The sequence below is a fragment of the Equus przewalskii genome, chromosome 9 (assembly GCF_037783145.1).
Source record: "Equus przewalskii isolate Varuska chromosome 9, EquPr2, whole genome shotgun sequence".
NCBI lineage: Eukaryota > Metazoa > Chordata > Mammalia > Perissodactyla > Equidae > Equus > Equus przewalskii.
In genome coordinates this window covers 21,322,528-21,349,308 of record NC_091839.1, presented here as the reverse complement: position 1 = coordinate 21,349,308, position 26,781 = coordinate 21,322,528, and the positions used below count along the sequence as shown (strand labels likewise).

The 26,781-nt window shown below is 38.7% G+C and overlaps 1 protein-coding gene and 1 long non-coding RNA gene across 2 annotated transcripts in view; one reads left to right on the top strand and one right to left on the bottom strand.

The window, feature by feature from the left end:
* The window catches only part of LOC139073557 (uncharacterized), a 77,931-nt gene that overhangs the window by 46,717 nt on the left and 4,433 nt on the right, over positions 1-26,781 (top strand). The gene's annotated exons all lie outside the window — the stretch shown is intronic.
* On the bottom strand, positions 21,941-23,067 carry LOC103554182 (vomeronasal type-1 receptor 4-like). Its single transcript, XM_008525118.2, has one exon. The coding sequence runs from the start codon at positions 22,880-22,882 to the stop codon at positions 21,941-21,943; it is 942 nt and encodes a 313-aa protein (XP_008523340.2). The 5' UTR covers positions 22,883-23,067.

Genomic DNA, 26,781 nt, shown 5'->3' with positions numbered 1-26,781 from the left:
GAACCCTCATACACTGTTGGTGGGAATGCAAACTGGTGCAGCCACTATGGAAAACAGGATGGAGATTTCTCAAAAAGTTAAAAATAGAAATACCTTATAACCCAGCCATCCTACTACTGGGTATCTATCCTAAGAACCTGAAATCAGCAATTCCAAAAGTCCCATGCACCCCTATGTTCATTGCAGCATTATTCACAATAGCCAAGACATGGAACCAATCTAAGTGCCCAGCAACTGATGATTGGATAAAGAAGATATGGTATATATACACAATGGACTACTACTCAGCCATAAAAAAGGACAAAGTTGTCCCATTCACAACAACATGGATGGACCTTGAGGGTAATATGCTGAGTGAAATAAGCCAGACAGAGAAAGACGAACTCTGTATAGACTCCACCCATAGGTGGTAGTTAACATATAGACAAAGAGAACTGATTGGTGGTTACCAGAGGAAGGGGGGGGGAGGGCACAAAGGGTGAAGTGGTATACCTACAACATGACTAATAATAATGTACAACTGTAATTTCACAAGGTTGTTAACTATCATAATCTTAATTTTAAAAAAATTAGTGTGTTTAAGTCTTAAGCTCCAGAGGCTCAGAGTGTGTTCTTATTTGGATAAAGGGTCATTGCTGATGTAATTTTTGAGGATGAGATCCTACTGGAGTAGCATGTGCCCCTAATTCAAATGACTGCTATCTTTAAAAAAAAAAAAAGAAATTATGAGACAAACATGTAGACAGGGAGAATGCCATGTGGATATTGGAGTTATTTTGTCACAAGCCAAAGAACTAGAGTGGTCTGGAAACAGATTCTCCCCAAGGATCTTCAATGGAGCCACGGGCTTACTCACATGTTGATCTTGGACTTCTGTCCTCCAGATTGTGAGGCAATACATTTCTTTTGTTTAAGCCCCTCAGTTCTTGGCCCTTGTATGGCATTCCTAGATAATGAATACACCTTCCTTTGCTACCTCCATACCCATAAGCCGAAGGACCATGAATTGCCAAAAAGACTATCCTTCCCAGTCTTTGGCCACAGTATGGATTCAAGGACAACAGCTCTGATCTGAAGGTCATAATGTGAGCTTCCCCTCCCCTGTCATCAGGGACATTCCCCTCTTAGAAACATCCCCAATCCTGCTACTCATTGGTGATATGACTAGTATGAGATACCCCTTCAAAACCCATGCAGAGTAGACCACTGTTATCTCTCCATGGGTCAGAGATTTGGATCTACTCTCAAAAATTTGTCATGAAGGCTGAACAACTGAAGAATGAAGTAGGGGAGATGGGAGAGCACAGCTGATGGTGTTTCTTGACATTCCCCAGATGATCCTAAACGGGAAACCAGTATTGAGCACCATTTACTTAAAAATTATTTCTCTACTTGTGATGAGCATACAAATCATTGGGAGATCCTGTTGAAGCAGATACATTGGGATTTTCCACTCTAATAAGTTAGAGTTCAGCAGGTTTGTGGTGGGACCACAAGTTTCTATTTTAATATGGTTCCTGGTGGTGCCGTGGCTGCTCTTCCCAGATCCCTCTTTCAGTAGTTCTAGGGAAGAGAAAGAAGCACAGCACACCTGAGCCCTACACGCTGCCGCACATCTACACAAATGTTGTGGGTTCCTGGCACTTAACTATATGGTAGGGAATGGAAGGGGACCTGGGTGCATAATTCATATGGCAATGGAGGGGGCTGATGTTAGGGAAGATCTGTGGACCTCATGATGTATTGCAGGATTTGAACTTGCAAGGGCAGAATCAAAACAGGGAGGGCGGCATATACAGGAACCATCTGGGCAAGAAATAGCATGGGAGAACCCAGTCAGAGCAGGTGGAGTAGGATGGGCTGAATCTGTGCATGTACCTGGATTTGGGTGCAGGAGAAGTTGCCTCTTCACATTCTCTGCAGCAGTTACTGGCCTAAGGATGCCAGCCAGGACAGAAGTGGTGTTAGAGCTGTCGATTCTCAACCTGGTAGTTAATTTTGAGAGAATGAAGTTCTGTTGGGGCCTCCAGACCCCAAAGAGGTAGAGGGACCATGTACCCTGTCCAGATTCTGTATGTAGCTCAGATCTGTGATTTAAAAGCAGAAAAAAGAGGCCCATGGAGTCACTTGTTTTAAGCCCAAGTCATCAAACTGAAATCAAATATCTAATGCAATTGCAGTTTCAACCTTCTCCCAGAATGGAACCTTAACCAATCAGTCTTGGATTTTCTAGTCAGTGTCAATGTGGTAATCTTCCACATAGACCCTTTCCATTCCCCAAAGGAAGATGAGGTAGTCTGCTCTTTCCTTACCCCTTCTCACTTCTGCCTAGCAAAGCCTTCCATTTTGTACAGCTCCTCAGGGCTCTTCATTACATTTCGGACATCATGCTGTCCAATTTATGAATCATTTAATTAGTCAATTGGATCTTTGAAATTTACCCATTAAAGTTTTGTTATTTAACAGTTTTGGTGGCAGCTACTGGATCTGAAGAGAACTTCTGATGGCATTCTTGGACAATCAGAAACATAGTCTTGGTACCAGCAAACAATTCTTAAAATCTCTGTCTTTCTCACTGTTTTTGAGAGCCATGAATAAGTTCTTCTCAGTTTGAGCTCTGCTCTCCTTGCACTGAACTCTGGATCTAATCGGCTTTCTGGTCCTAGATTCCCTTTTGTTTGGAATCCCAGTTCAGTCCTTAGTCCTCATTTTTCAGGTCTTCTAGCTTCCATCCTTTTCCCCAACCCCAAATACAGGTTGGGAACTGCTGTGATGCACACAGAGCCTCTTCTTGGCCAGTCTGCAGGAGCATCTCTTGGTTACTGCTGGTGTGTTACCGTGCATATGTTTCTTTGTCTTGTTTCCTGGAGATAAAGTCTAGTGGAATCTATGTGGGGTCCAGGAAGGCTAAAAGCCACATAAATAAGTGGACAGTGGTCAAGCACTTAAAATCTGCAGAGTGCTTGCCACTTAACTCAAAGACCCCCATGTCATGATAAGTTGATCACGAAATGTGTTATTGACACTAAATTATCTGCAAATGTTAATAAAATTTCCATAAACTGAGGTACACTGTACAACACCATACAATCTCCAACCCCACAACATGTCCCTCTTAGATATTAATATGATTCTGAGAGACTCACAGGATAGTTAAAAGAGGTGGGATCTTTAACTTCTAAAGAGTCAAGTATTGGTAGTATAGTGGTGAGATTAGCTCCTTGGAAAGAGTCAAGTGCACCATAGTCCAGCACACCTGCTTATTTCATGTCTAAAAATTACAATCCCAGAAGCTGTAGAGTTCTAGCAAAATGGCAAGATATTACTCAAAACAGCCTAGAGTTAAAATGACCATTATGAGGAATGTTCCAGTTACACAAGAGAGTTTATTTAAGAAGTGCACATGAAAGTAAAGGCTCCTGAATTAAACAAACAGAATGGCATACCTATTTTAATTGCTGAAAGCTTTTAGTGAAAGAATCTTCCAAAAGGTTGCAATATTCCAAAATACCTTCATTATAAGCCTCATTACAAAAGTCTAATGAAAGATTAAAGACACAGAGGTACGGGGCTGGCCCCGTGGCCGAGTGGTTAAGTTCGCGCGCTCCACTGCAGGCGGCCCAGTGTTTCGTTGGTTCGAATCCTGGGCGCGGACATGGCACTGCTCATCAGACCACGCTGAGGCAGCGTCCCACATACCACAACTAGAAGAACCCACAACGAAGAATATACAACTATGTACCGGGGGGCTTTGGGGAGAAAAAGGAAATAATAAAATCTTTAAAAAAAAAAAAAAAAGACACAGAGGTACGTAAAACAAAAGACAAGAGGACTGATGTGACTTCTACTGCTCCCCTCTATCTTTCTTCACTTGAGCAGTCACGTTTATTGATTCTCTGTCTGAATTGCCTTTGTACTTTGAACAGATTGTTAAAACAGGTACCTTTTAATATAAAAATACTCAATTTTGCTGATGAACATTTTCAGGTATCTTTCACCCCTTTGATCAAAGACCAAACTAAGGGCTATAGTTAAAGAATTTCCTAAACCCAAGGAGGATCCACAAAAGATTTTTTAAGAAGTTAAAATCATTATTGGGGCTGTGACCCAAGGCTGCCAGATGTTTATCAGCTTGCGCATGTATGGGAGGACTTGGTAAAGCTCAAAAATGGATGCAAGAAGAAAAATCACAAAACAAGGTGGATGATATTCAAGGTCCTTGATCTTCAATACGTTCTCATATAAGACAAGAAAGGGCTTGCAAAATAGAAACTGTACATTTGCAAGTCATTCCTAGAGTCTTCCCCACCTGCACTGATTGTGCTATCATACAAATAAGCAAACAAAGAAAGATGAATCTGTAGCTGAATTTAAAACCCATTTGGAAGCCCTCTTCCTATGGCATTCTACTTTGATACAAAATATAAGATCACTCAACCTGCTCCTGCTAACCCATGTCTAAGTGGATTATCTCCTGAGAATAAGCAGATGGATAAAAGGGCAAAAAATAGGATGGGGACCCAATGCCTAACTGAAATTGTGACCAGAGCTGAGCACTTTGAAAGGACTCTGGAGGAAGACCACGAACAAAAATCTGCCAAGCTATGGGCCTTAGAGATACAATAGTCCAAGGCCAGAGACTTAAAATAACACCTGGGCCTCTTGCATTGCAGTCTCCTATGAGTCCAATAAGAAAAAAATTTTAAAACTATGTCAGAAATCTATGTCTCAGTGGTAATCAAATTGGCACACTGGAAAAAAGCTTCTCCTTAAAGGTCCTATGTAAATTCTTCAGCATCCTCTTGAATGCCCCTAAGGGAAGGCCCCATATGAGCCTCTCCCAGAATTGACTAGACTCTGAGGGGTTCTCCAGAAAACCACTACCAGGAATTCCCTTGAACAGTCAATGGGAAACTAATATTAAAATGAATAGGAAACCTTGCCAAATACTAGTTTATACCTAAACTATGCTTTCTCCTTTAAACTCCACTCTCATAGGACAAAATAATGCCTCAGAGTGAAAAAGAAGGTTTTGATAGTAGGGCTATCTAATAAAGTTCAAAGATAATTTCTATCTCAACAAGTACAATTGACTCTGGAATCTCTGACTGAAAAGCTTCCTTTTATGCTATGTGATACAGCCCCAGTCAATCTGTTAGGTAGAGATCTCCTTTCTAAATAAAAATGGCTAATACATTTTACTTCCAATGGACTCCTCATCTTAGAGTTTCCTCACCAATCCAAACCCGATCATTCACACTTTTTACAATCTGCCCTTGACATAGAAGACAGAGAATAAGAACAAAACTTCCCTAATATAATTGAGGTGCCTGAAAATCTGTGGGCAACATTTAGCATTCACGGTGGGAGAATGAAAAGTGCAAAGCCTATGAAGATCCAGATATAGATGATTAAATATCTTCCTAAATTGCTTCAATATCCATTAAATCTTGAGCCATACAAGATCTCACACTCATAGTAGAAGATTTACTCCCACAAGGTGATCTTGCCAGTTCAGAAATCTAACGAGAGGGGATGATGATTTGTCCAAACTTGAAAGCTATTAACAGGAGACTTATTCTCCACCTCCAATTTGATCGAAACCTGAACACCCTGACATCAGGAGAGCATTGAGGAGGGAATATGGAACTGGGATCTCCCATCCTAGAGCCAAGAATTCTCTTGCCCTGACAAAGTGTAACTCAAAACCACATGAGTAAGAAAATCTATTCCTGCCACAGAAAGGGCAAGATCTCCCAAAAGTTAAACTCAAAAAGGAGATGAGACATATGTATCAGTGTCTTTACCCCAGAAAACTAATAACTGGAAATTTTTTTTGCAAAAGCCAAATCAGACTCAGCCTCTGACAAAGTCCAAATCATCTTGCAATCAGAGCTTTCTTCATGAACAGTACAGACTCTGCAACTCAGGAAAGCAAGACAATCATTGGCCCAATTCTAAGGGAGAAACTGTGGTTTTAGCATGGACTGCAAATGCAGGAGGAGAGTCAGCTCAAGGAGTGTTTCCATCCCACACAATACCCATGGATGGATATTTTAGTGACTATAGGGCTTCCACTTACCTCAATCAAAGGAAGTGATGAGTGCTACATCCAGCATCCAAAAAGCTCCTTCTGAAAGCCAAGAATTTCCCCTTCTCTATGGATTCTCTCTCTTTCTCTTACTTTCTCCCTCCCTGCCTCACTCCCTCTCTCTCATATCAACCCAAGGCTTCACTGGGATCCTGGATTCCACAAGCCAGTTTTGGAATGGAGATGCAGGGAAGAGAGGAGGGGGGGGGGAGTTTTGAAAAAGAAAAAGAAGTTCCAGTAGTATCTCAGGTTTTATTTGACTAACTCTCAAGGTGAGAACTAGGAGACTGATTTAGATGTGAAGAAATTAGGAGCAAAAGGTTTTTGCATGAGTGTTTGAATAATGTCCTTTTTGGGTAGAGTCTAGTCATTTTAGATTCTGGGGTCATCAGGAATTAGGATACAAAGTCAAAAGTTCAAGGCTTATATTACAAAGGTTCACACATGTGCACTGCTTTATATTTACCAAGTGCTTTCACAGCCAGAATGCCCTGTGGGACTCACAATATCCCTGTGAGGAATGCAGACAACTTGCCACCTCACCAGAAGATCCTGAGATTTAAGGAAATTACCAGTGTCTCCAAAGTCAAGCCCACAAAGTTATGTTTCCAAATCCAACCAATAGTCCTCCCACTACATTGCAAGTTTCCCCTAATAGAGAAAAACCTTTGCCGATTCCATTATCATTTAATACCCATGGATGGACAGACCACACAATGGGAGAAGTGTCCCAGGTTATGCTTCCTCCCTATGACCTCCCTCTGAGGGCTCTGCTATCTGAGGGGGTCAGCTTCCAAAAGTTGACATTCTCAGACGGGGGACTTAGGACCCCACAGAAAGCCAAGATTAAGGTTTACCCTTGTGGGTCTCAGAAGTGAACAGGTAGACCCTTACTCCAATATGAGTTTTCTAGAGTCTCCATAACAAAATGCAATAGCCTGGTTGGCTTAAAAATAGACATTTAATGGAGAAAGGAGAGTCTCCTCAATAAATGGTTTTGGGAAAACTGGACAGCCACATGCAAAAGAATGAAAGTAGACCATTCCCTTACACCATGCACAAAAATAAACTCAAAATGGATTAAAGACTTCAATGTAAGACCCAAAACCATGAAACTTCTAGAGGAAAACATAAGCAGTACACTCTTTGACATCAGTCTGAGCAGCATATGTTCAAGTCCCATGTCTGACCGGGCAAGGGAAACAAAAGAAAAAATGAACAAAGGGGACTACATCAAACTAAAAAGCTTCTGCACATCAAAGGAAACCATCAACAAAATGAAAAGACAACCTAACAACTGGGAGAAGATATTTGCAAACCATATATCACATAAGGGGTTAATATCCAAGATATACAAAGAACTAATACAGCTCAACAACAGAAAAACCAACAATCCAATTAGAAAATGAGCAAAAGATCTAAACAGAGATTTCTCCAAAGAAGATATACAGATGGCCAACAGGCATATGAAAAGATGCTCAACATCATTAGCTATCATGGAAATGCTAATCAAAACTACAATGAGGTATCACCTCACTCTGGTCAGAATGGCTATGTTAACAAGACAGGAAACAACAAATGTTGGAGAGGATCTGGAGAGAAGGGAACCCTTGTTCACTGCTGGTGGCAGTGCAAACTGGTGCAACCACTATGGAAAGCAGTATGGAGAGTCCTCAGAAAATTAAGGATAGATCTACCATATGATCCAGCTATTCCACTGCTGGGTATTTATCCAAAGAACTTCAAAACACAAACGCATAAAGATATTTGCACCCCTATGTTCATTGCAGCATTATACACAATAGCCAAGACTTGGAAGCAACCTAGGTGCCCATCAAGGGACGAATGGATAAAGAAGATGTGGTATTTATACATGATGGACTGCTACTCAGTCATAAGAAATGATGAAATCCAGCCATTTGTGACAACATGGATGGACCTTGAGGGTATTATGCTGAGTGAAATAAGTCAGAGGGAGAAAGTCAAATACCATATGATCTCACTCATAAGTAGAAGATAAAAACAACGACAAACAAACACATAGCACTGGAGATTGGATTGGTGGTTACCATAGGGGAAGGGTGGTGGGGGGAGGGCCAAAGGGATGATTAGGCTCACATGTGAAGGGATGGACTCTAATTAGTTTTCAGGTGGTGAACATGATGTAATCTACACAGAATTTGAAACATATTGTGATGTACATCTGAAAATTAATTAATTATTTTTTTAAAAAAAGATATTAGCAGACAAGCAGAATGAGACAGAATACCTGGAAGGATTTTCAAAGAGATACTAGTAAAAGGAAGAACTTGATGTAAATAACTCACTGCAGAACTCACTTGCACAAATGAAAGTTAATTAATTTGGACTCATTTGCATAATTCAATGCTAATTAATATGAAAATTTTGTAGGAAAATAGACTTTGCCATTAGGGACCTCTATTAATGATAAGAATTAGAGACAGAACATTATACATAGAAGACAGGGAGAGGGTTGTAAAGAGTCCCTCAAAAATAAAAGAACCTAGATCAGATTGCTCAACAAATAGATTCTACCATTTTTGTAGCTATCAAATGAGCCAGTTTCCAAGTACTTAATTCAACACGATCAAATGGTTGCCACAGTTCTCTCTATAACTTTTTGGCTGAATTTTCAGTAATGAGCATTTATTTCTTTGGTAATTAAGAAACATAAATTAGGAGTTGAAATGGATCTTTTGGTTTTCCCTATAAACAAATCCACATTTGATGCAATTCCAATGGGCAATTATTGCCACTTTCAATTCAGGAGGTAGGGCCATAATGGTGGGCTACCCAGATTACAGACAAACATGAACTCCTTTACACAGTTACATGCAGATGCAAATGCACATGTGCATGCACACTCAGTCACATATATTCACCTACTTATCATATCCCTATAGTCAGTCAGATACTCACACAACTTCAGTTGTGAACTCAAACATTCATGCATATTCTCAGCACATACAAACTCACATCATATTTATAAACACGCATGACACACATTTATGCAAATTCACAGTCACAGTCAGAGTCATTTTCATAAAATCAACTTGCACAGCACTGTGTATGTGTTTCTGTTGATGACATGTTCATATACAGATAAAGAGTTCTATATCCACACCTCTGGATGTCAAAGAGTGTTTCTCTTTCCATCATTTGTAATCCTTCAAACCCTGCAACAACCTACGAGGACAACATTTACAACATACAGTCTTAAAGATGGCTTTGAGTATTACCACCTTGGGTTGTGTGTGGTTGGAAAAGTTGAAGTGTTTGAGGAAGTGGCAGTGCATTGATGTGTGATACAGCAGTGTGAGAGAGAAGAGGGCACAGGGGATGGGGGTATATGAGGAAGATCATCGCGGAGAAAGCATGCAGTATGGGAGAAAGGAGAGAACAGGGGAAGAGGGAAGGGAGAGAGATAAAAGAATAAAAGACTGACAAATGTCCCAGAGGGGTTAAACTGCATTGCTAGGTGTGAAAGCACAAGGTGACAAAGTGTGCAGGAACCTTAATGGTATGGGAATATTGGGATCTGAAGAAAAATGGATGTGGGTTTCAGGGAATGAAGCAGATAATGGTGATGAGGAGTTTGCAGAAAAAATATTAATGGTCAATGCTTTGTAAAACTCCCAGGAGACTTAATGTCTTTGAGGGGTTAAAAATATGGTGAGGGAGGAGAAAGGCGAATGTGTGTGGGGTAGGCTGATCTTGGAAGGAGACAGTGTGGTCCAAGGCAGGACTAAAGTGTGGGAATAAGGGGTGGAACTTGGAGGAGATAATGTTTACAAGGAAGGAGGCAAAATGGGCACCAGACAAGGGGGAACTGGGGAGGGTAGCAGGCACGAGTAAGCCAAGGAGCCCAGGAGAAAGGAACTGTAGGGGTAAGTGTAATGGGTGTAGGCTGTGGATTGGGTTCCTGGAGGAGTTGAGGACGCCTGACAATTGAGGCTGGGACATGCAATGGCGTGAGGCATAGACAAACCAAGGAATGGGCTGACATATTTGAATGGGAGTGGATATAGGGCAAGATAAAGAAGGGTGTGGATGATGTGGTTTTCAGGAGTGATGGAAGGTGAGGAGGGTTTGACTGGAGTCCCTGGAGTACTGGTCACATAGAGTAGTTGTCACAAAGGTGACAGGTTGGAGGTGAAATATAAGATTCCAAAGGGTTGAGTAGAAGTGAGTGTTGAGTGGAGGTTTAGCAGATGGCTACAGCTCACAGGGTGGAGGCATAGAGGATGTAGCTAGAGGAGGGGGATATAGGAGGATATAGAGGAGGGATGGAGCTGGGAATGATGGAGGTGTCAGAGCATGGATTAGAGGTCACTATTTGATTCCTCGTTTATTGATTCCCCAATTTATGATCAAATCACAAAAGTCATGGATAATGTCTGATTTCAACCCAGGGGACAAAAATTTGCTTATATAAAGTGTACTTCAAAACCACTTAAATGGAACACACAGAAAAGAGAAGATAAAACTTTGGGTAAACAACACAACAGCATTCTCACTCTTCCCTCAGGATATTAGGTACAGGATATGACCTTGACGGGTCAGGCAAGAGAAGCTGTTTACTGGTATCCAGCATTGCAAGTATCGGGAAGAGGGGCAGTGCATCAGAGCCCAACCTCTGCATTGTTACTGAACAATGGTTATGCCTCAAATAAGCTTTATGCCCCAACATTGATCAGATGAAAATATGTTTCAGTATTGCGGTATTTCCAAAATATAACACTTTATTTTAAGCCATATGAAATTGTATAAGCTTTTATTTATAAGCTTTACTGTAAGAAAATAAAACAAAGCAAGACAACTAAAAGTTGTGAGGACATTTTTCCCATTGCTTCTTCCTTTTAAGAAACCATCACAAGTGGCTGGCCCCGTGGCCGAGTGGTTGGGTTCGCGCGCTCCGCTGCAGGTGGCCCAGTGTTTCGTTGGTTCGAATCCTGGGCGTGGACATGCCACTGCTCATCAAACCGCGCTGGGGCAGCGTCCCACATGCCACAGCTAGAAGGACCCACAATGAAGAATATACAACTATGTACCAGGGGGCTTTGGGGAGAAAAAGGAAAAAAATAAAATCTTAAAAAAAAAAAAAAAGAAACCATCACAAGGGCTAAGAAATGGTAACAGAGTTGTAGATGCATTGATATTTTTTAAAATAACAGACAGATCTCCAACCATAGATATAGTATAAACTGTGTGGTTATGTTATGCTACATGATAAAAGGGATTTTGCAGGTGTAATTAAGGTTACTAATCAGTTGATCTCAGGATAGGGGAATTATCCTGGATTATCTGGTGGGACCAATATCATTACATGAGCCCTTAAAAGAGAAAGAAGCCAGAGAGATGTGGTAGAAGAGGAAATCAGAGATTTGAAGCATGAAGGATTTAACACGTTATTGCTGGAGTTGAAAATGGAGTGCATGGTCACACTTGGAAACTGTCAGAAGAAAATGAATTCTGCAAACAACCTAAAAGATCCTGGAAGTGAGTTCTTCCCCAGAGTACTGAAATAGAGACCAAACTGGATGACATCTTAATTTTGGCTTGTGACACCTTAATCAGAGTACTCAGCCAGGTCCTCCAGACTTGTGATCTAATATCTGTAAGAAAATAAAAAGATGTTATAAAACCATGTTGTATGACTTAAATGTAAACAATTTCTATATGCCAATTATATGTCAATAAAGCTGAAAAAAAGAAAATGGACGTTGTGTTAAGACACTTATGTTTGTAGTAAATTGTCATGTTCGTAATATAAAAGTAATACACACAGGAACAAACAAGGGTAAAATATTTAAGCCATAAAATAAAGTAAAAATATTCATGAATTACCCATTACTGATAGGATTTTGTTCTCCAGATGTAAGAATTTTGATCACTGAGGTATATCCTCCCTCTTATGCAGTTTCAGAAATTACCTGAAACTGTATTTGAAATTCCCTCCACACACACAATTAACATATTCTGTTTGGCTCAATGTGTCAGTGGTAGAGAAGTAATGGTTTTCAAATTATTAAAATATAGCATTTCAGGAGGAAGAAAGGACACAGCATCTGACCTGGAATTCAACACTTTCTGGAAACAGAGACATTCCCTTCTTTTTTTCTCGTACCTTCATTCTCCTTACCTTGAAAAGTCAGACCTGCATATTGAGAATATGTTTTTTATACGGCATTAACATACCCAGTCCATTAAAGTTTGAATTCTGTTTCCCAAAATGTATTTATTGCAGTCTTAACTCATAATATCTCAGAAATGTGACCCTCCTTGGAAATGGGGTCATTGCAGACACATCTCTATTCCCTCGATTTCCATGCTGCCCCTCTTTCCACCCCTATAGCCCCCTAGACCTCCATCCCACAATCTCTTAGGTCTTTATCCATCCCCTAGACTTCCATCTGCCCTATCACCCTCAAAACCCTTGTTCTGCCCCTGGCCCATCCCACCACTCCTGAGCTTTCTAGAGTTCCCTATCTCACCCCATCCTGCACCCATTTTGAAATCCATCCTCTGCCCATTCACACTCCCCTTCCTACCCAGAGAGCTCAGTCCAATACTCCTCACCTTTCATTGCTTCCACATTCTCCTTCCCCCTTATTTCTCTATGACCTACATTTCCCGCTGGACCCCATTTCAGTGACTTCAGCACATTTTCCATGTCCTCTATGGTCCATCCCTCAAAATCTCAGCCCTCAAACATTGGGTATTATTAACTCCCTAAGTACCTCATCCAAACCCCCACATCTGTCCTTTTCCTGTGGGTCCTTTAAGTCCTTCAAATCCACTACCTCTCCAGCTGACTTTTTCACCTGTAATCATTTTGTCTCCATGAGCCTGTTATCCCCCCTGCAAGGCTCCAGCTCCCCTTCCCTCCTCTGTCTCTCCTTTGGACTGCTAACTACATCCAGCACACTCATACCCCAACAAAACACTGTAATAAAATTTGTTTCTTTTCTCGTTTAAATTCTGTCTTGACCCAGTTGTGAGGGCCTGGCTAGTGGATGGTCAGTTTCCTTTCTTGAGCAGCTGACCAATTCTACACCTCAATCACATCCCTAATTGGGCTTTCACACTCTGGGCCACACTGCACCAGCTCAAATCACTCCAGAACAGATACCAGTCTACTGGGGACAGCCACTTTACTCTGGAGCTTTGAAAATTATTCAGATCAGCCAATGTACAGGGAGCCCTTAGCCCTAATTAACCCACCCCTCTTACCATGCACAAGCTTCCCCTATAGCTTCAGGTTGCTGGTACCCTGTCCTTGGGCACTACCCACTGTGACCCTGCCTGTCTTTCTCTCTTTTGGGACTGTAAGAAATAGAGTTCTGTCTTTCATCTGTCTAAGTATCCTAGTGCTGTTTTCCACCATCAAAACAGTCTTTAAATCTTATAAAACATATATGCCTCCTCCTACTGTGCTCTTTAACCCTTTGTGTGCCTCAACTCTCCTGTGCCTTTTTCTAGCCCCTATCCTTGACTCATGTCTGACCACTGTCCCCCTCCCCATTACCCACTTTGTTCCCACGACTTCTCTAACCCTTATCCTCAAAGAGCCCAATATGTGCTACTCCCTTGAATTCTTTGTACACTTTGCCCCTTTGTCCCCTTAAACCCCACAGAGCACTTTAGACACTCAGCAATCTTCTACCTCCATGTGCATTTTCTTTCTCCTCCTGCACTCTCTCCCTAAACCCCATGCTCTCTGCACCCTTATGTCCCCTTTCCTGTGCCCTCTTTTTCACCACTTTTCTCTATCACCCCCATTCTCTGCCATCCCTACACACTCAAACTTTCTCATCACACTCCCCCAGGACCCACTTCACATGGCAGACCTCTCCTTCTTTCCCATGTCAACCCAACCCTTTCTTGGGATCTTAGAATTCCATAGGCCAGACTTGGAATGAAGATGCAGAAAAGAGAGGAAGGGGTGAAGTAGTTTTGAAAGAGATAAAGAAGTTCCAAGGACACCTCAGCTTTTATCTGACTAACTCTTGAAGATGAAAAATAAGAGACTAATCTAGATGTAGTGAAATTATAAGAAAAAGGACGTTTTAGGAAGGATAGAAGAATGCCCTTTTTGAGTAGAGTCTTATAATTTTAGACTCTGGAAGCATCAACAACTAGTATACAAGGTCAAAAGTTCAAGTCTATAATATGAAGGATCACAGATGTGCAGAGCTTTATATTTACCATGTGCTTTTACATGCAGAACCCTTCATGGGATTCACAATATTGCTGTGATGAATACCGGGAACTTAACATCTCACCAGAAGAGTCTGAGAATTAGTGAAGTTAACGACGTGTCCCAAAAAGAGAAGACCACAAATAAGAATAAAAAAATTATTTTAAAAAATAGGCAATAAAACCACTGGTAAAGAAAAAAATACAATAAAGGTAGCAGATTAAGCACCTATGAAGATGATATGTAGGTTAAAAGACAAAAATACTGAAATTATCTATTACAATGATAAGAGGGTAATGGATAGAAACACACAAAACAAGAGATTAGATATGATTTCAAAAACATAAAATGTGGGAGAAGGGAAGTAACAGAGCAGAGCTTTTAGAAAGAGGTCAAACTAAAGAGACTATCAACTCAATATAGATTGCTATATATGTAAAATATTATATAGAAACCTCATGGCAATCAGAAATCAGAAACCCATAACAAGTAAACAAATAAGAAAGAGGGAAAAAATTAAGGATATTACTAAATATATCCATCAAACTACAAGGGAAGAGAGAAAGAGAAGAAGAAAGGAACAGAGAACTTCTAAAACACCCAGAAAAAAGTATGAAAATGGCAATAAATACGTTTTTATCAATAGCTACTTTAAAAGTCAATGGACTAAATGCTCCAATCAAAATATACAGGGTGGCCAATTGGATAAAAAAATAAGACCCACATTTATGCTGCATACAAAAGACACATTTCAGAACTAAGGACACTCACAAACTGAAAGTGAAAGGATGGAAGAAGATATTCCATGTAAATGGCAAAGAAAAGATTGTGGGGGTAGCAATACTTATATCTGACAAAATAGACTTTAAAACAAGAGACAAAAAAGGGCATTACATAATGATAAAGGGAACAATCCAACAAGAGAATATAACACTTGTTAATATCTATGCACCCAACAAAGGAGCACCTAAATATATAAAGCAATTATTTACAGACATAAAAGGAGAAATAGATAGTAACATAATAATAGGAGGAGACTTTAACACTCCATTTACACCAATGGATAGATCATCCAAACAGAACATCAATAAGGAAATATTGGCCTTAAATGACACATTAGATCAGATGGACTTAGTAGATATATATAGAACATTCCATCCAAGAATTGCAGAATACACATTCTTTTCAAATGTACATGGAACATTATCCAGGATTGATCACATATTAGGACACAAAGCAAATCTCAATAAATTGAAGAAGATCGAAATAATACCAAGCATCTTTTCTGAACACAAATGTATGAAACTAAAAATCAACTACAAGAAGAAAATCAGAAAAACCACAAAAATGTAAAGATTAAACAAAAGATACTGAACAACGACTGAATCAATGAAGAAATAAAAGAAGAAATTAAAAAATACCTGAAGACAAAGGTAAATGAAAAGACGACATGTCAAAATCTATGGGACACAGCAAAAACGGTTCTAAGAGGAAGGTTTACAGCAATTCAGGTCTACCTCAACAAATAAGAAAAATCTCAAATAAACAATCTAACAGAGCACCTAAAGGAACTGGAAAAAGAAGAACAAACAAAGGCCAAAATCAGCAGGAGGAAGGAAATAATAAAAGAGTAGAAAGAAACGAAATAGGACTAAAAAAAATAGAAAAAAATTAATGAAACCAAGAGCTGGTTCTTTGAAAAGATAAACAAAATTGACAAAACTTTAGCTAGACTCAGCAAGAAAAAAAGAGAGAAGGCTCATATAAATAAAATCAGAAATGAAAGAGGAGAAATTAAAACAGACATTTCAGAAATACAAAAGACTGTAAGAGAAGACTATGAAAAGCTATACACCAACAAATTGGATAATCTAGAAGAAATGGATAAATTCTTAGAATCATACAACCTTCCAAAATTGGATCCAGAAGAAGTAGAGAATTTGAATTGACCAATCACCAGTAAGGAGCTGGAAACAGTAATCAAAAACTTTCCAAAAAATAAATTCCAGGACCAGATGGCTTCCCTGGTGAATTCTACCAAACATTCAAAGAAGACTTAATATCTACCCTTCTCAAACTGTTCCAAAAAATTGAAGAGGAGGGGAGGATCCCTAACTCATTCTATGAATTCAACATTATCCTGATACCAAAACCAGACAAGGACAACACAAAAAAAGAAAATTACAGGCTAATATCACTGATGAATATTGATGCAAAAATCCTCAACAAAATACTAGCAAATTGAATATAAAATACATTAAATAGATCATACATCATGTTCAAGTGGGTTTTATTCCAGGGATGCAGGGATGGTTCCACACCTGCAAATCAATCAATGTGATACACCATATTAACAAAATGAGGAATAAAAATCATATTATCATCTCAATAGATGCAGAAAAAGAATTTGACGAGATACAGTATCATTTATGATAAAAATTCTAAATAAAATGGGTATAAAAGGAAAATATCTCAACATAATAAAGGCCAAGTTTGATAAACCCACAGCTAATATCATTCACAATGGAGAAAAACTGAAAGCTATCCATCTAAGAACAGGAACCAGACAAGGATGCCCACTTTCACCACCCGTATTTAACATAGTATTGGAAGACCTAGCCAGAGCAATCAGGCAAGAAAAAGAAATAAACGGGATCCAAATTGGAAAAGAAGAAGTGAAACTGCCACTATTTGCAGATGGCATTATTTTATATATAGAAAACCCTAAAGAATCCACTAAAAACCTTTTAGAAATAATAAATGAATACAGTCAAGTTGCAGGATACAAAATCAATATACAAAAATCAGTTGTGTTTCTATACAGTAACAACAAAGTAGGAAAAATAGAATTTAAGAATGCAATCCCATTTACAATTGCAACCAAAAAAAAATGAAATACCTAGGAAAAACCTTAACCAAAGAGGTGAAAGATCTTTACACCGAAAACTATAAAACATTGTTGAAAGAAATTGAAGAAGACACAAAGAAATGGAAAGATATTCCATGCTCTTGAATTGAAGGAATTAACACAGTTAAAATTTCCATACTTCTGAAAGCAATCTATAGATTCAATGCAATCCCTATCAAAGTTACAACAACATTTTTCACAGAAATAGAACAAGGAATCCTAAAATTTATATGGAACAACAAAAAGGCCCCAAATAGCCAAATCAATCCTGAGGAAAAAGAACAAAGCTGGAGGCATCAGACTCCCAGATTTCAAAATATACTACAAAGCTATAGTAAACAAAATAGCATGGTACTAGTACAAAAATAGACACACATATCAATGGAACAGAATCGAGATCCAAGAAATAAGCCCACACATATATGGACCGCTAGTTGTCGGCAAGGGAGCCAAGAGCATACAATGGAGAAAGAAGAATCTCTTCAATAAACAATGTTGGGGAAATTGGACAGCCACATGCAAAAGAATGAAAGTAGACCATCATCTTACACCATGCACAAAAATTAACTCAAAATGGATTAAAGACTTGAATTTAAGACCTAAGACCATGAAACCTCTAGAAGAAAATATAGGCAGGACGCTCTTTGACATCGGTATTAACATCATATTTTCAAGTACCATATCTTGCCTAACAAGGAAAACAAAAGAAAAAATTAACAAATGGGACTACATCAAACTAAAAAGCTTCTGCACAGCAAAGGAAATCATCAACAAAATGAAAAGACAACCTAACAATTGGGAGAAGATATTTGCAAACCATATATCCATTAAGGGGTTCATATCCAAAATATACAAAGAACTCATATATCTCAACAACGAAAAAAACAACAACCCAATTAAAAAATGGACAAAAGATCTGAACAGAGATTTCTCCAAAGAAGATACATAGATGGCCAACAGGTACATGAAAAGATACTCAACATCATTAGCTATCAGAGAAATGTAAATCAAAACTACAATGAGATATCACCTCACTCCCATCAGAATGGCTATCGTTAACAAGACAGGAAACAAGTGATGGAGAGGATGTGGAGAGAAGGGAACTCTCATACACTGCTGATGGGAGTGTAAACTGGTGCAGTCACTATGGAAAGCAGTATGGAGTTTCCTTAGAAAATTAAGAATAGATCTACCATATGATCCACCTATTCTACTGCTGGGTATTTATCCAAAGAACTTCAAAACACAAAGGCATAAAGATACATGCACTCCTATGTTCATTGCAGCATTATTCACAATAGCCAAGACTTGGAACTAACCAAGGTGGCCATCAAGGGACGAATGGATAAAGAAGATGTGATATATATACACAATGGAATACTACTCAGCCATAAGAAATGATGAAATCCAGCCATTTGTGACAATATGGATGGACCTTGAGGGTATTATGCTGAGTGAAATAAGTCAGAGGGAGAAAGTCAAATACCATATGATCTCACTCATAAGTAGAAGATAAAAATGACAAAAAAAAAAAAAACACATAGCATTGGAGATTCGACTGGTGGTTACCATTGGGGAAGGGGGACGGGGGGAGGGTAAAAGGGGTGATTAGGCTCACATGTGAGGAGATGCACTATAATTAGTGTTCGGGTGGTGAACATGATGTAATGTATACAGAATTTGAAATATGATGCACATCCGAAAAAAATAAAATAAAATAAAAAAAAAAAGAAATAGTTTATCTAAGATGATGTTGGAATATTTATCATTGGAGCTAGTGGTGGTTAAGAACAGATCAGAAAACTATCTGTAGAGACAGAGTTAGATATTTGTTCTAATCCAGTCTGGGAAGTTTGTGCCTTTTTCAAACCTACTTTTCCATAAATCTTTGTTATGGCCCGAGAGAGGGAACACTTCAGAAAATGGTAGCTCTGTAGGGGCACTGTGCGGTGAGGTTGACCACTATGCTTTCCACAAGATGGTTTTAAACTCTCCTTTTCTTGTATGGGAGCTACTGCAGTAAACCCTGCAGTCAGCAGCACATTTATAATATCCGGTAATCTTTCAAACTATTGTCCTTGATATGGTTATGAATCTTGTAGCTAAGAATCCTAAGGTCATTTCAGCTTCACTAGTCAGTTAAAATTTCTGAAACTTGGCTCCCAGTAGCAGAGAGTGAAACACTATAGGGAACACACACATGTTCAGGAAGTCATTGGAGTGCCCTTTAGGAAGTAGAGACACCAGATAGTTACAACTACTTTCTGTCGCTGGCTGGACTTCAGAAAGAAAGAGAGTCCTATTTAACTGCAGGAGTTAATAGACCAGATAGCTTAAAGGACAATGGGGACAGTTAATATTGCTCAATATTGGTTCATTATTAATATCATTGAAAGTCAATCTTATAAAAAGCATTATTGTAATACATGACTAAAATATGAAGTGTTGCTTGGCAAATATCACAAGGCACACACTTTCTGCCAAAAGGGCAGAGACTTGCACAATGTTATGAGTCTCGTAAAACAATGGATTTCTCCTACATAAATAAGCATCACGTTACTGACAGAAATGCAACATCAGAGTGAGGGCCCCTATGGGGAGAGGGCACAGAGATTAAGCGGGGACGACGAGAGGGTACAACTGTCCCGCCTTCTGTAGCATCTCTAAAGGTGGGCAGTACAAGGTTCCCTTGAGTGAGGACTTTGCAAGGACAGAGAGAGAGAAAACCGACACATAGAATTCTATTCTTTTAGTATCAAACCTCAACCTCTGAGAGGTCTAGGTCAGCTAGAGGAAGAGAGTGGAATTTAAATCCAAATTGAGCACATATAATAACATCACAGCAATAACGACTATAGCAGCAGCAGTTAAGTATATGTCTACTAGGTAGTGCCATGGATGCAAATAAGCAAATAAGTAAATAAATAAAACATAAGACACAGTCCCTCTCTTTCAGGAAGCCACAGTGAGGTTGAAGAGAGATATACAGTATAAACGTGCGAAAGGGCAAAGTAACTCAAGGTAGAAGACAGGCAGGAAATAACTGTAAAGCAATCAGAAGACATATATTAATCTCAGCCTGTCAATTAAATATAAGACGCTGGATGATTCACCTGACAATAAATATCTGGGAAATGAAAACAAAAATAGACAAAGTAAACTAACATGCAGTTCAAACAGATGTTGCCCAATGGCCAAGACAAAAGTGAAAATATGCTCAACTTACATAATAATCAAGAAAATACAACTTAATTCACTGCTTGGTAGCATCACACACCAACCAGAAGCCTAAAATAAATGAAAAAATAATAAAAGTCTTGAAAAGGATGTGGACAATCCAAGAATCTCCTACTGCGTTTGTGGGTGTGGAAATTGGTACAAACATCTCCCAAACCTCTTTGGCACCATCACCTAAAGCTAAAGAGGTAGAAACTCATCACCCAATAATTCCACTAGTATATATATAGCCAGCAGAAAGTGTCATGAATGTCATTAAAATATGTCCTAAATATACATACTAGCACTATTCCTAATCCTCTCAAACTGAAAACGACCCATAAGACTGTTAATAGAGGTAGGATTAAACTAATTGCTTTATACTCATACAATAGAATCTTACACAGCAATGTGAATGAACGATCACCAGCAACATGCAGGAATAAATTCAAAGACAACATAAAGGATGACAAAAAAAAAAGAGTTAAGGCTCTATTACTTTTTCAAATAAAATGCAAAAGAGGCTAATGTGACCTGTGCTGTTAGATGTCACAGCAGTGGTTCCCCTGAAGAGTAGTGACTGGGAGGGAGCAGAATGGGCTTCTAGGAGTCTCTTGACAATATTCTTTTGATCAATCTAGGTACTGATTACAGCAATGCATTCACTTTGTGAACTGTCAGTGAGCTATGCACTTATGACCTGTGAATGTGTCTTTAAATTTTTTAAATATATATCACCAATCAGAAAGGTGGGATGTAGTGAATTAGTGTCATAATGTCCTTATATTGTAAAGGTGGGTTGTAAGAGTATTAAATAGCATGACATTGTGATTAGCTTTTAAACTTATGCTGAAATTTCTAGGCAAAAATTAACACATAATGAGTATACAACTTTAAAAGAAAAGGGGTCAATTATAATGAATAAGTACAATGTAGACTCATATTTAAAAATTAATACAATAGAAGTTAACATAGATAAAACAAGAAAATAAACTCTATTGACACTGAAATATATCAATTGTGATATCAAAATTAAATAGACCAACTACATGTTTTAAACTCAAACATTTTTTACTATGTTCATTGGATTTTTTAAGAGCTATGGCCAAATGATAAGATTAAAGTAGGAAAGTTAAAAATTCATTCTATGGAATATTAACAATTAAACAACTAACATAGGAACATAACATCAAGTAACATACAGTTTAAGATTTGTCATTATTTGACTTCTCCAGAATATTATCCAGAATATTTCAGGACCTGGCGTTCATTCTTGCATGAATTCTCAAGTCCTCCACTGCAAGCATTAGTAACACATCAATCACATAAATTTATACACGATCATTACATAACATTAAAATTACTATTACAACCTATTGTTTATTTTGAAGAAGATATTCAGCTTCTCCTGTTAACATTCTCTGGTCAGCCAGACATAATTGTACTTAGGACTCCGAAGAGGATGAGTGAGTTACCTAATGAACATTGCACTAATACATACAGTTTACATATTTCTCATTTGATTAGGAGATTTTGTATTTTTTATCCAGGCAAAGCACAGCCTGGATACACTGCATTCACGGCTCATGAGCAGAAAGGGACTGAGACTTGGGAAAGACAGAGTGCTTACTGAGTCAGCATTCAAGAGGAACCAGTTGGGATTATTAAAAAGAGCCAAAAGTGCATGAAAAATGGAAGAAAGGGTGTTAAAAAAGACAAAGGTGCTCACCAGGAGAAGGACGGTTTTGGTAGCTCTGGACTCAGGGGAGGTTCTGAGGGAGACATTGGTCTTATGAAGGTGTTTCACTCTCTGCTTGTGCCTGCACAACATGAAAACTATGGTGTCACTGGCCAGAAACATGAGTCCCAAACAGAAAAGGTCAGGGAATGATAGCAATGCCGCATATAATGAGTCTCTGGTTTCGTCATGACGAACAGCAGAACAGTATCCAAAACTTTTTCTGTTTGTGATGTTTTTGTGGCTCCTGTAGCTACTCATAAATGTAGGATAAATTATATTTATCAATATTTGCAGGATCCAGCACAGGAAAATTGAAGGGACAATGTACTTGAGAGCTATCACTTTAATCTCTGCCCACCTGGAGTTCCTGGGGCTGATGATGATGGCCTGGAAGATACTCAAGAGGCAGGTGGTCCCAATGGACACCCCCCTGCCCACTGCACGAACATAGGGAAAAAATCTGCATCCAAAGTCACTGAAGAGTTGATACCACCCAAAAGATGACAATGTATAATGGATTCCACTAGAGAACAGGACCAATAAGTTGGCTACAATCAGGTTCTTGATAATCAAATCTGTGGACCTTATCCTACACCCAGTGAAATAAAGGAAGAGATAATGGCAAAGAAGAAAGCAATTCCCCAGGATTCCAAATGTAGTCTGTAATAAGAAGACCATTCCTACTGCCAAATCCCTGGCGGCCATCCTGTCAGTTCTCAGTGACTGATATTTATTTTCCAAGCTAGAGGATCCTGCAGGGGAATAGGAGGTGTGGATAACACATATCGTGTCAATTGAAATCCAATAGTCTCAACAGGTCCTAATTCGAAATAATTACTTTAAAGATCTTTTGGTCCTTTAGAGGCTTCCAAGAATTGAAAGTATAACCATTAAAGAACACTTGCAACGTATGAATTACTGCCACGAAGGTCACAGACGCAGTAATTTCTTTATTCCTCACAAATTCATGAGGCAGGCACTATTACATTCTTTATAAAGATGAGGACAACATAGGCACAGAGAGGTTAAGTGCTTCCTCTAAATTCGCACACTGGTTGGGAGCACAGTGGGGATTTTAACCTGGTAATTATGATGGTATAGTTAATCTATAATACACTAAAATAATACTTAGTTTTGTTCTTCAAATAAACCAGATATTAATTGAGCTTTATTTTTGCAGTGTATCATTTCAATTTAGATTGGAGACATTTTATTTAAAATTTGTTAATGACAAGTTTCCACTTACTTATGAAGACATTTTAGAGGCACATATAAACTTTAACTAAAGCTTTAGAGATCTTAATAAAATGCAGATGCCCTAGTTGCAGTATAAATCTGCAGGATCCTGTCCCAGTACAAATTGAGCATAATGAATGCAAGAACGTCTCGACATTCAGATGGCAACAGAAAGGTTCATTTGCTTTTAACTCAGGAACAAAAGTACAATGCTCTGAGTCACAGGAAGTATGAGACAGAAACACTGATGCCTGATAAGCAGTGTATGGTAGAAACAAATTATTACTAATTTCAGATCATATATATGCCCACTTATTAATACCTAAGTTAAATGAAAGTATAAGCAGTAATGCAAGATTTGTGAAAATATTAAAATGCAAGATACACACGCAACATGCAATCATGCAATGCTAAGGCAAAAAATCTTGTGTATTGTACAAACAACATTTTTGGATGTTATAATATATAGTGTTATAATATTTAAAAGCATCAGAAATATCAAAAGATAGATTTGAGCCTGCAAATGTTTTCTGAACTTATTACGTTATATTTTTATTAAAGGCTGCTTCCCTCACTTTAAGTGGGAAAAGTCTCTGTATAATCAATAGAGACACTATCGTGAAATTATTAAGCATTTCATAGACCCAGAGACAGAGAAAACACTTCTACTCCAGCTATAAGACACATTGTTTCTGCACAGGACCCAATGATTCCTATAGGTTGATCCTGCTCTTTATTACAAAACTTGAGGTACCCTGGGTGAACCTCTGGAAACCTGAAAATTACATCTATGATTCTTATAAGGTAAACTGAACAGCAGATTGACTCCTGAACTATAGTCTTTAAGCACATAAATATCAAATTTTATATTACTTGGATTAAACCACAATAATCACTGTCAGTGAGGATTACTTTACATTAGGAGCCATCCTGGATTGATGGAAGATCTAGGAACAAATCTTTCTTTATATCTCAGCTCATCTTCAAGATTTATTCCACCTTCATATATGGCTTTGGCATTGGACCATGTTCATATACAAAGGATTCCCTTTTTCCCAATATGTTCACTTACCCAGACTCCTGACACAACTCCTTCTCTTACAGATTCTAACTCTCAGATGAACATATAGAAAACCCACCCACTTTTTAACTGCTGCCTGGATGGTGGGCTTAGCATGAAGGTCAAAGCAGTCAGTGCATGTGTGACAGAGGTAGCCAGACCCTGAGATATGAGTTTGTGATTCTGTGACCTCACCTCTCCTCAGAGCTGCAATTATCACTTCATTTGTAGCATCATTGGCAGTAACAAGCTTGGGAGCTGAGAATATTTTTTTCAAAACTTTTTTCCCAGTTGCAAATTACCAAGAACTACAAGTTTCTAGCTAGCATCCCTTAAGAGACTATTAGAGTGTTTGTGGGAGGCATGGACTTACTTTCCATGAACCCTGGAGGCAGACAGCATCGCATATGGAGTAGGGCAGGAAATACTTAGGTCTGACACATGATGGACTGGTGGCGGGAATGTACATCTCAGTGGGTATTCTACTTCACCCAGAAGTTCTAGTTAAAAGTGAGTTCTTTTATAATTCACACAGCTGAGGTGCATCATAAATTGAGTTTTGAGCAAAGAAATTGAACAAGTCAAAATATCTGATAAATGTTTTAAAAAACATAAAAGTCACAAGAAGAACATGATGCCAATAATTTCATTTAGATTTCATTGCACTCATTTGCACAACTGAATATCAATGAATGTGTAAACTGTTAGGAAACTCTACTAATATTGACCCTCACCAATGATCGGAAGCAGAAGCACACTATAGAGAATATTTTAAAACAGTCCTTCAGAAAGAAAGCACCAGAATCAGAAGGTTTAACAGGGAGATTCCACCAAGCTTGTAACTATCAGATAAGCCAATGCAACTTCCTTTATTCAAGAACATCAAATGGTCAACACAGTCCTCTATCCTTTTTTTCACAAACTTTTCAGGAAGGAACTATGATTGTTTTTTAATTTAAGAAATATATTTTTGATTGGTCATAAAAATATAATTATAAATTATAAGTTGAAGTTAATTTTTTCAGTTTTCCTACACATAAATCATCTCTTTGATGCAAGTTCACAATGCTATCATCAACACTTGTCAAGTCAGTTGGCAGAGCCATAATAGTGGACAATCTGTCTTACACAAACACACAAACTTATTTACACACAGAAGCAAAAATGCACATGCATGCACATTTCCTCATACATTCAAACTTACAGTCACACATTCACATCCTTAGACACATATACTGTCACTCACATGCTCTCATAATTTTAATTGCACACGCACAAACAATAATGCACACATTGAACACATAATTTATACTCATATAAGAAAATACTTATAAATACATACACTCACATAAACTCACGATTATACGCTTTCATAAATTAACAGTCACCAAGAATGTGTTTATCTCAATTACATTATTTTATATGGAAGAATAGTTGTATTTCCAGACCTCTGAATGCCTGAATAGGGGGGTCTTGCTACCCTCTATAGTTTTTATGACCCTGCAACAATCACAAGGACAATATTTATTACAATGCACAGCACTTAAAATGTGCTGTGAGCATTTTCACCTTATGTCAAGACACATGCTAGGAAACTTGGACTGTTTAGGCGAGTGACAGTGTGTATGTGATAGAGTGGAGTAGGCCACAGTACAAAGGAGACATAAGGATTGTATGGGGGTACAGACAGCCTAGAGGCTTGGAGTTATAGAGAGTACAGGGGAAGACAGTGAATAGAAAGAGAAAAGGCAATGGTTTTTAATATTGGTGAAGTATTATGTTGCAGTGATGGAGATGAAAGTGCAAGTGGGCAAAGTGTGCAAGGAAGTGAAGGTGAGGGGATATTGGGATCTGAGGAGATGAAGGGGGGATAGTATCAAGGGAAAAAAGGGCTAATGGGGAAGGGAAATTAATGGCAAAAGTGAGGAAAGGCCAGAGGTGGGTGCATTTCAACAACATGGTTTGGGGAAAAGTGAATTCAGATGGGGTAGCAGATCTTGTTAGGTGATAACAGCCCAATTTGAGCAGAGTGTGGGGAAAGGAGGTGGCACTAGGGAAAACTGTGGGCATGGACTTGAAGGCAAAATGGGCGGAGGACAATGAGGCAGCTGGAAATGACAGTGGGCAAGTGTCAGTAATTATAGGGTTAGTTTAAATGGGTACTGGGTGTGGATTGCGTTCCTGGGGCCATTATGATGCCTATGAGTTCAGGACTGGGATGAATGAGAGTCCAAGATCCTAGAAGTCACAGGGCATGGCATGAGATATTGGAACTGGGTGTGGATAGAAGACAAGAGAAAGAAAGCCA

Excerpts from the sequence above, each read along its gene's own strand:
- LOC103554182 (XM_008525118.2), bottom strand. The coding sequence starts at position 22,882 with ATGGCCGCCAGGGATTTGGCAGTAGGAATGGTCTTCTTATTACAGACT.